This window comes from Calonectris borealis, chromosome 3 (assembly GCF_964195595.1).
Source record: "Calonectris borealis chromosome 3, bCalBor7.hap1.2, whole genome shotgun sequence".
Lineage (NCBI taxonomy): Eukaryota > Metazoa > Chordata > Aves > Procellariiformes > Procellariidae > Calonectris > Calonectris borealis.
The window spans coordinates 11,029,539-11,040,004 of NC_134314.1; the positions used below are offsets into that span (position 1 = coordinate 11,029,539).

The 10,466-nt window shown below is 48.0% G+C and overlaps 2 protein-coding genes across 2 annotated transcripts in view; one reads left to right on the top strand and one right to left on the bottom strand.

Annotated features, from left to right (window-relative positions):
• Positions 1-802: 802 nt before the first annotated feature.
• Positions 803-3,171, bottom strand: RHOB (ras homolog family member B). Its single transcript, XM_075144976.1, has one exon. It carries the CDS (start codon positions 2,902-2,904, stop codon positions 2,314-2,316), a length of 591 nt encoding a protein of 196 aa, XP_075001077.1. The 5' UTR covers positions 2,905-3,171; the 3' UTR covers positions 803-2,313.
• Positions 3,172-7,058: 3,887 nt separating this feature from the next.
• The window catches only part of LOC142080110 (ras-like GTP-binding protein RHO), a 5,672-nt gene continuing 2,264 nt past the window's right edge, over positions 7,059-10,466 (top strand). The window contains exon 1 of the mRNA XM_075144975.1: positions 7,059-10,287. Within this exon, the coding sequence (XP_075001076.1) occupies positions 9,607-10,242 (636 nt within the window). The 5' untranslated portion in view covers positions 7,059-9,606 and the 3' untranslated portion in view covers positions 10,243-10,287. The remainder of the gene's footprint in view (positions 10,288-10,466) is intronic.

The following is a 10,466-nucleotide window of genomic DNA, read 5'->3' on the forward strand; positions in this document are numbered from 1 at the left end:
CTCTTCTGCAGGAGCCGCTGCTGCGGGCAGCACCCGCAGGGCCTCGTGCTCCTGCCAGCACCCACCCGGGCACCCAAGCAAGGGCAGGGAGCACGCCTGGAAGCACAGAGACGGCGAGGGAAGAGGCAGGCATGATGCCCTGCCGGGGATCCCTGACGTGGAGGGGCCCAGACTTCTTACATTGTTACGGGAATTAATGCGGCCAGCAATTAGGAAATCTGGCTAGGCAGCTTAAGAGACTTCTGCGGTGCAAGCGTAGCCTCCTGCTTCTGATTCAACAGCAAGCCAAGCCTGCCCACGTGTCCTGCTGCAGCGAACAGGGGTGTTCACACCAAGCGAAGGGGAGGTCACTAATAAAAACTGCTTTTATCTATATATTTTGTTTGAAAAATAAGCCCTATTGCCTCTGCTACTTTTCAGTTCTCTGCCTGTTTTGTTGCTGCACAAGCCCAAACCTCACCCCAGCCACCGACAGGCAGTAAAGGGAGCCTGAGCCCAAGCTCACCACGCACAAAGCTTCTTCTGTTTAGCAGCAACAAGGATGGATTAATCACCACCTTGAATTTTGAGTACACTTCCACGTGCCATCTGTACAGGAAAATTAAGGAAGCAGCACCCCCAAAGGAAAATAAAACCACCCTTCCCCTGAAAGCTGCCAGACAGGTAATTTGACCAGAAGAGAAAATATAAATAGGACCGCATGCTGGCAGCGGGCAAACTCTGGTTGAGTTCAACACCATCCAGGTGTATTGTTGTTGCAAGCGGAGGACAGTCTCCGTAAATCACAACATCACTTCACAAGTGTCAGCATAGAATCTTTTAATACTTTACATAAAAAACTGCATACACAGTTCATAATTTTATGTAAACATCATATACATCTCAGTTTTTGCCATGTCAGTTTATTAAAAACAAAAACAGAAACAGTCTCAGTACCACTGTTGAGGGAAGAGGAAGAAAAGTAAACAAACAAATGGATACATTTGTTCTCTGAACCAGAGAAACACAAGATTATTTTCACCCAGGTTGGCTACCCTGTGAAAATAAAGTTTTAAATAAACCTAGATTCTTTAAATTGCCCTTTAGTATTAATGTCTGATATCCTCACTGCATAAGGAACAGTGCTTTCACCCATTTTTTCCAAGGCAAAAAGATACAGTGGTTTTATTTTGTCTTGTGTTGAAATCACAATTTAAAACAAGACCCAGATGAGGTTACTGAGTAAGAATGTTTTCAATGCTACAGTGTTGTATGCAGATGACAAGTGCATTGAGTGTTTAATTTAAAAAACAAAAATCCACCAAGTTGTGCAAAGTAATTTCTTTTGAAAACAAAACTTTTAAATAAACCCAAATCAACATACTTGCAGAAGACAACATTAAAGGAAGGAGCAGGCACCAAGATCATAATATGGCAATATCATCCCCTTCCCCCTTGCTCATCCTGCCTTGTCCGTCAGGAGGAGGACGTCCAGCACGAGGACAGAGCAGTTCAGCTTTACTTTCCAGCCTGGTGGCTTCTGCAGCTGGAGTCAGGTCAAGGCTCGCATTATCAGCGGGCGTCAGTCACTCGGGGCAAGTTCCTTTGCACAACACAAGTCCCAGCTGGGCACCCCCTCCCCACCTCACTTTAAATAAGCACCCCCTGCACCACCCCCGTTTGCACAAGACAGAAAAGGTAAGATATATACAGGCTTCGCTTGGGATGACCCTCCCCTCCCAGTCTCAGTCTTCAGGGCACTAACTTCCACAGCGGGTCAGGCTCAGGCCTAAACATCTGCGGGAGAGGCGAGGATGCTGCAGGCAGCGCGGGAGATGCAGCCCCCTTCCCCAGCCCGCCCGGGGGGGCAGGGTGCGGGGAGGCACATGCAGGCAGGAGGCAGAAGTCCCTTCGAGCATCTCGGCTCCACCGCTCTCCTCTTGCAAAAGAGAGGAGGCTGTCTGGGAGCTGGGAGCAGCAGGTGGTGGGCCAAGGGGAAGAGCCGGGTGCAGTGTTTGCTCAGTCCAGTCTCAGCAGCTTTTTGTTGTTGAGAGTCTGCAATTAACTCGCAGGGGCCGGTGGTGGGAGAAGGCTTCTCTCCACTTTATTCCCAAGATGCAGGGCATGCAATCCCCCCCTCCCTCTGTCCCCACAGCTGAGCCAGCTTTCGGCCAAGGCTAAGGGAGCATGCTCCCTCCCTTAGCCCTCACCCCGACTCATCGCCAGCCCCCAGCGGAGGGGAAAGGCAGATGCCGTGTGTGCATAACCCAGCTCCTCTCCGCCTGCCAACAGGTGACCCAGGCGCTGTGCCCAGCGCCATGCTCCAGCCGCGCCCTATAGGACTTTGCAGCAGTTGATGCAGCCGTTTTGGGTGCCGTAGCGCTTCTGCAAGGCTGCCCGGGTGGCGGTCTCGAAGACCTCCCGGACACCCTCCTTGGTCTTGGCCGAGCACTCCAGGTAGTCATAAGCCTGGATGCGAATGGCCATGGCGCGGCCATCCTCGGTGCGCACCGGCTCCTGCTTCATGCGGGCCAGCTCGTTGCGCACGTGCTCGTCGTTGCGCAGGTCTTTCTTGTTGGCCACCAGGATGATGGGGACGTTGGGGCAGAAGTGCTTGACTTCGGGCACCCACTTCTCTGGGATGTTCTCCAGCGAGTCCGGGCTGTCCACAGAGAAGCACATGAGGATCACATCAGTGTCCGGGTAGGAGAGGGGTCGCAGGCGGTCATAGTCCTCCTGGCCAGCCGTATCCCACAGGGCCAGCTCCACCTGCTTGCCATCCACCTCGATGTCGGCCACGTAGTTCTCGAAGACAGTGGGCACGTAGACCTCGGGGAACTCGTCCTTGCTGAAGACAATGAGGAGGCACGTCTTGCCACAGGCACCGTCCCCCACCACCACCAGCTTCTTGCGGATGGCGGCCATGGCCAGGCTCGCCAAGCTGGCCTTGCCGTGCAGCAGGACGATGGCAGCGCCCTCCTCCCCGCGGCCGCCGCCTCCCTCTTCCTCTCGCTTCTCACAGGGCACCGTGGCGAGCCGGGCCCGCGCAGGCAGGCGGGCGCGCCCTCCTCTCTCCCCGCACCGGCACCGTGCCTCCGTCCCCTGCCTCAGGGGAGCGCTACGGCCGCAGCAAGCGCCGCCGGTCCCGCCCGGCTCGGCCCTCCGCGAGGGAAACGGGGCTGCCGCTCTCCCAGCCGCGCCGCGCCGCGCTGCCACTGCCGCAAACTGCGGGCCGCAGCCGCTATTTAAAGGCGCTCGCGACTTTCTTAATATAGCCGGCCAATGGGAAGGCAGGGAGTGAGGTCATCCCCGGCGGAGAGCGTCGCGATTGGCGGGGGGCTGCGGGCGGGAGGCGGGGCGCAGGGAGGAGGGGGGGAGCTGGGCGGGAGCGGCGCCCGGCCCGCGGCCGTGGCGGGGCCGCGGCGGGGGGCGGCCGCCGGCAGCTGGAGCTGCCTTGAGGGGCGGCGGGGGGTGACCGGGCCGGGCTGCGGGCATCGGGACCGGTGGTTGTGGGGCGGCTGGAGCCGGGCTGGGGGGCGGCGGGGCAGGTGGTTGTGAGGCGGCGGGGCCGAGCAGGCCGGCCTGGGGGGCGGCGAGGCCGGGCCGTGAGGCGGCAGGCCGGCCTGTGAGGCCGGCGCCGCAGGGGTCTCACGGCGCTCGGCGGGCAGCGGTGCCGCACCTCCGGAGGGGCCCGGGGCAGGTCCCCCGGCCGCGCCGTGCCGCCAGCGAGGAGTCTCCCCCCACCCCGCTTTGTGCCCCCCTCCCGGCCCCGGGGTGGCGGCTTCGCGGCAGCGGAGGGCAGGGCAGGTCCGGTCCCTGCCGTGGCCCCGGCTGCGCCGCCGCCATCCCCGCCGCTCGGGATGACCGGTCTTAAAAGTCTGGGCGAGCAACCGAGCGAAACAGAGAAGGGAAATAGCTGCGTCCCAGAGGCAGTCTTTAAAGCCCAAGCAAAGTGGGACTGAGCTTATTGCCGGCGATTAAATAAAACAAAAGCCTTCGCTGGATATTACTGGGAAAACGCAGGACTCAACCACTGCCCTTCCTTAAAGGAAAAAACTCATCATGTTCGAGTCTCTCTCCTGCCAGGTTTTGGCCAAAAGGGAACAGAGGAATTATAAACTGGGAGAAGTAGCAGACTTGAACTGAAGTGCTCTTTTGGTCTCAATTTACAGAGATACCGGAAGTCACAGTAATGAAAAAATGAATGTGGAAAATAAATGAGCGCAAAAGACTGGAGTTTCAGATGGCTTGGAGGATGGGGTGTAAGTACCTTAACATAAACAGATGGCTCACGCTGGGAGCGTTAATAAAGCCGTGCATTGTAAAGTCTCACACTGTGAAATTACTGGTAGCGATTCGCTGTGTCCCTGTCGCAGCTATCGCTGTTTAACTGGGTGTTGTCTCAGGCTCTTTCCTTGCAAGTATTTTCACCTTAACGACGTCCTCTGGCTACTGCCTCTCAGGGTTGGATCCAAAGTGTCCTCTTTTGCTAGCCAGCACTGGCAGTGAATAGAACAAAAATGAGTGATTTGAACAATGTGATTGTTATTAAAAATTGTATTTAAAAATATCCACTTGAAGACCAAATGCACCACTGAGTATATCAAATTTCCTGATGAGTTACTTGTAGTGGACTGTTACAGAAGTGTGTGTCAATAGGGCCAATGGTTTAATTATGGTTCACTTAATCCTAGACATTGAAATATTATTCTTCTTCTGTGAGATTTTTCTAATTCCCATTTCTCCCTGTCAAAAGAGCATGTCCCTGGATGGTGGTGGTTGGATTTGTACCTTGATCTTACGTAGTTTGTACAGCATATTTTACGTGAAGTTAACATAATAAATTCAAACTGATGTTTGAAAAAACCCAGAAATAAAATGTAGTCATAGGCATCAGTGTTCTCCAGTTCCTGTGGCCTTTTAACAGGCTAAATTTCTGATTTGCATTGTCCCTTTACATCTGTTGTCACTACTCACAGTTTTAAATTCTTTATGAAACAAAATTTTGTTACCTATGTGGAAGTCTTCCCCATGCTGGCATGTCCTTCTGGTGGATGGAGCATTGGCGGCTTGTAGTTATTTTCTCTATAAGTATATTCACAAGCATGTCGAACCATTCTGATAGGCATTTAGAGTTAATCTGCTGTATAATGCAAGTCTTCTAAATACATTTGCTGTTGTCAGTCTCTTGAAGCTCTTCAGTGATACTAAACTGATGGTGGATTTTTCGCTGGAGTTCAGAGCCACCTTGCGGCGACCCTGCCGGCGTGGATGCCCGCGTTCCTTGCGGCTCCAAGGCTGGAAAGCTCCAACTCTGGGGTGGCAGCAGGAAAAGCTGCAAGTACTTTATAGATCACGAGAGGTGCTGATTAAATATGCTTTTGAATCCGTTTTTATTTGACTTTTGGGTGGCGTGAAGAATCATGTCTGCCTATTTGGTTTTGTCTTTTCATGAGCAAAACACTTCATTAAATAGAAAAAAGAATCATCCGAATGAGCAATTATCTCATCTGTGCTGTGCCTTGAAAGGTAGGGAAATATGCAGCTTATTCATTTCAAAGCACACAGCTCTGTTGTTCACCCGTAGTGCTGCTAGCAATTATCCGTGTGCCTCAGCATAGAGAAAGCAAACTAAGTGGCCCACATTCATACTCTTTAACTCTTTTAGACTTCAAAGCAGGGTGGCCTCATCCAAACTATCTACTGGTCCCAACTTCCAAACTATGCTAAGGAAATACTCTGCAAAGGTCCAACTAACCCAGATCAAACCCATAGCAAGGGCTCTTCTTGTAACTGAACAGCACAGATACAGTTGCAGCACCCACTTATGGTCTGAGCTGTAACTGCTTAATTTTCTAGTGAAGTCTTGTATCTGTAGTCTTCTACACAGTTACGCTGAAGGCAAAGAGCCTGATGTTTCATCTCTCACCTTGCAAGAAAGAGTGCATCAAAGTCTATGTAATTCCTAGGGTTTCAAATGCTTTATATTTTTTTTCACAGGTTTTACATCAGGAGAGCCAGCCCTGTGACTTAGGCTGAGATCGCACTCGTTTCACTGTCCTAGGGTACACTGCAGCCACAGACTCTGTAGGGAACATCTAAGTCACTTTGGCTATCACACATTTATACTTAAATGTGTAATACCTGGGACTTGATCATGGCCTGGGTTTCATACTTAATGTAAATTTGCTACATACCACCTTTCTCCTGCAGTGGATTTAGCCCATAAATATCAATGCACTATGTGGTACCTGCCCTGAGCTGTCTAAGTGGAAGTGAATAGGCCCTTAATTTATATTATCTTTTCAGTTATATCTATTTGCTTCTCTTCAGCATTCTTTCTTCAGCTCATACATGAAATATGAAGTGAGCCAGTTTCAAAAACAGTGGAAATCAGGAGTAGAGCTGTACACAGGAATCCTTTTCTCTTCTTGCTTGGATCGATGCATCAGGGAAAATGGGAATCTGACCGGCATGGCAGTGCTGTGAGTGCAGCAGAAAGAGGAACTGCAGCAGTACTGTAAATGAGCACAGTGGGTAATAATCTGTGGAAGTGCTTAGGCTTCCTTCTTGGGGTGGTGACTGAGAGCAGAGGTAGAAAACCTGGAAAGAAAATAATGAAAAGAGGCTCTGGGATGAGGTGGCTTTTTCCTCTCCTGAGGGAATTTTGTACAGGACCGATTCTGTATTCAAGCATGGTCGTGGCCTGGAAAGCACCAGGGAGTGTAGCCAGCTCACATATTTTAGGGCTGAATTTGAACTTTATGTTGTAATTTTTATATTTTCTGATCAAATTTGCATGTTATACTAAACTATACTTCTTTAAGCAAGCTGAAACTTCACTTCCAGTAATCCCTAAATGTGCACTCTCGAAGCAGAGCATTAGTTCTACTGCACCACATATATCTGTATGATTGATGAAGAAAGTATGAAGTAGGAGAAAGAAGACACCACTTCTTTGCTTTCATTGCTTGTGCTGGTGGTTTTGAGATTAAAACTCAGCCTTTTGTTTTTTACTTGATTTAATCCAATTGGCATTTTTTGTTGCTGAGAAGGCAATTCTAGTCAATTACTGGAGATTGTTTCCAGATTATATTCCCCCCCTGCTCTTTTTGCTAAACAGATTTTCTAAAGGGCATGTCTGTAACTCAGATAATTTGTGTTCAAGCATAAATCTGTACCAAAAGCGTGAAAGCTCAGTGGGGAAGGTAATCTTTCTCCATTTTGTCAATAAGTAGGCAAGTAAGTACATTGCCTGCTGTGGCATAACGTGCTGAGGGAGCCGTATGTGCCAGTAACAGCATACTGAGTCCTGCACGCCGACTTGTACTGTAACGCTAGCAACAAGCATCCTGCGGTCCTCATGCAGGCAAAGCTTCTCAGTGAAGTAAGGAAAGCAAGAGCTAGCTAAATATGAGCAGCTTACAGGCTAGTGCGAAAAAGCTCTGAGTAGATGTGGGAGGACAGGCAGAAACGGTAAGTATCTGTCTTTCTAAGCTGCTAAGAGTTTGTGGCATATACAGGAACCAGACCACTTGTTGTGTGTCACAGCAGGTCCATTGCTTTCCAGTGTCCCTGAAGAAAAACAGAATTTAACTCTCAGATCCCCTTGTGATCACTGCTCTCGGCAGAGAAGCCAGACTGATCTACCGAGAAACTGGAATGCCAAGGCTCAAAAAGAGAAGGTGAAAAAGACCTGTGTATTTTCATACAGAGGTTTAGGCTAAGTACAGTACAGGTGAAAGCACATCATCCAAAACAAGAAATGCCTTCATGATTCTAGAGCTGTATGGGACCCACTGGCATTGCTTTTCTAAGGAATAAGCGGGGCTAGTCAGAAGCTGATGACTTTAATTTTGTCAGGTTCCTATGGCAAGACTATCAGATTCATACTTGAATAGGAGTCAGGAAATGTGGTCTGGCAGAGTAAAATTAGACCACCACAGGAAACTAAAGTGGCCTCAGGTCTCCAGCTGACTTCAAATTAAACAAAAACAAGTTCCTCATCCTTAGGCTAAAATTTTTAGATCTAAAATCCCTCATCTCAGTTGAAGAACTCTTCTGTAGCTGTATGAAATAAATGGGCTGACTACATAACTATACTAATCAGCAGTTACGTATCTGCATCACCAATATTGCCTTTGGAAACAGTTCTCTCTGGAGAGAGACCAAATTAATCCCTTTGTTCTCAGTTTTTAGTGGTTGCAGACACCTTGCAGTCTTTGTCTACCAGGAAAACTGAGACAGAGAGAGTAGAAATGATTTTTCCCATGCCAACAAGATAGCAGGGAATTCAGTCTTCATCTCTGGAGTTCAAGATCATATCCTTAATAGTGGACAGTTCTTTCTCTTTAGACTCTCCAGTTGATAGACTTCATTTCACTACCTTGAAGATGATCAAACACTGGAAAAGGCTGCCCAGTGAGAGACTGTGGAGTCTCCATCTTTGGAGATATTCAAAACCCAACTGGATGCAGTCTTGAGCAGCCTGCTGTAGTTGATCCTGCTCTGAGCAGGGCAGGGTGGACTAGATAATCCCTTCCCACCTCATCCATCTTTGATTCTGAAATTCATTTCTCTACGATGCCTCAGCAGATCTGAAAAGGGGTGTCTTGAGGGTCTGTCTGGCAGGTCTGCTGCTGTTTTATACTCTAGTACTGTCAGCCCCACACACAAAAGTAGTTCGGCACACTCAATACTGAAATGCTCACTCAGGATGAGTCTTTTGCAATAGGAACAAGGAAATTTCTAAAGTAAACATGCTGTGATTTGTTAATGAATTGCACAACTTCCACTTGCCAGTAAAGTAGGTTTCTTTAAAAAACAATTATGTCATCAGGTTCTCTTTGTAGATTGGTTGGCTATATTAAGAAACATTGACCTATCCCTTTAAATACTGTTGTGATCATGATAGTCTTTGAAGAGTGGTGGTAAGTTCTCTCTGCAGGGAAACCAGTGACCTAAGGAAGCTGAGGCAGCAACAATATTAGAAGAAACCAATCTAATACTGAACATAAGAAAGAGAAGAGGGTTGATGCTGGAAATTACTATCCTGTAAGTCTAACAAACTTCTATCTCATATAAATATGAAGACTGAGAACACTTTCTTAACTCCCACATGATAACAGATCTATGAGCAAAAGCAGCATGGACTTACACAGGATAGCTATTGCCATTGGTAGAATTCTGCTAGCAGACCATGGCAGGAAAAATGTAGTCAATAAAACCGATTTGGATAGTTGTTCAGTACAGTGTTTTATACTCCATCTCACTCACAACATTAAGTCATTCAGTCTAGAAAATTAAATCTGTTTTGGACCGAACACTGATCATAAACAATGTCTGAGATGATAATACAGAAATATAGGGCACTGCAGGAATCTTGGTTACATCCAGACTTGGTTTATACCTTCATGTTTTGATCTATAATAATAGTCAAGAGCAAGGTACTCACAATTTCAGAGGATTCTGATACCAGAGAAATTAAAAGGGGAAAAAAATAGGGAATGAAGGTAAGACAGGAGTATTGAGGAAAAAAAAGAGGTAAGTGGAAGAATTCCAAACTAATGGGATTTCTCTCCTCCTTCTACCCTCCACAAAACCTAAAAAAAAAAAAAAAAGGCCAGCATGGGAATAATCCATTTTGTATATCATCTTGGTTTTCAGGGGATGGCTGCTCTTTGGAGAAAGGTAACTGTAGTTGGAGATGACCGCTGTGGTAAGACCTGCCTCCTCTTTGCTCTGCGTCACGAACAGCTTCCCAAGTCCTACGAGCCAACTCTGTTCGACGTTTACACCATTGACACAAAAGTAGACGGGAAGGAGATGAAACTAATTCTCTTCGATGTGGCAGGGAAGAATGAATTCAGTTACCAAAATCTCCGCTCAGTGTTCTACAAGGACACGGACGTTATTTTAATGTGCTTCTCTGTGGACAGGCCTGACTCACAGCAAAACATCCTTGATTTTTGGGTTCCAGAAATCAAACTGTTCTGCCCCACAGTACCTATTATTCTAGTGGCTACCAAGACAGAACTAAGGAGTGATGAAGGTATTAAGAAGAAACTAACTACTCCAGGCAACGAGCCAATTAACACTACAGAAGGAAAAGCTTTAGCTGCCAGCATGGGGGCATATGCTTACCTGGAGTGTTCTGCCAAGACAAAAGGTGGTGTTGATACAGCCCTGGAGATTATTAGTCAATGTGCATTAAATGAGAAAAGGAGGAGAAAGAGGCACTACAGGCGCTGCCGAATTTTGTAAGAGGAGTGAACATTATTTTGTTGTTGGATTTCATGATGTGGAAAGGTAAGTAGATGTCTTTGTTGCTGTTGTGTGGGTGCTATAAGGGCTGCTTTTATGTTGTAGGAGGAAAAAAATCCCTTATGTCTGCAAAGTGTCACACTTGAAAAGTTGGATTTGTTTCCTTCTCCACCTCCAAAACAGGCTGAAGAGCACAATTCCAGATTTGAGCTGAGTACTGGTCT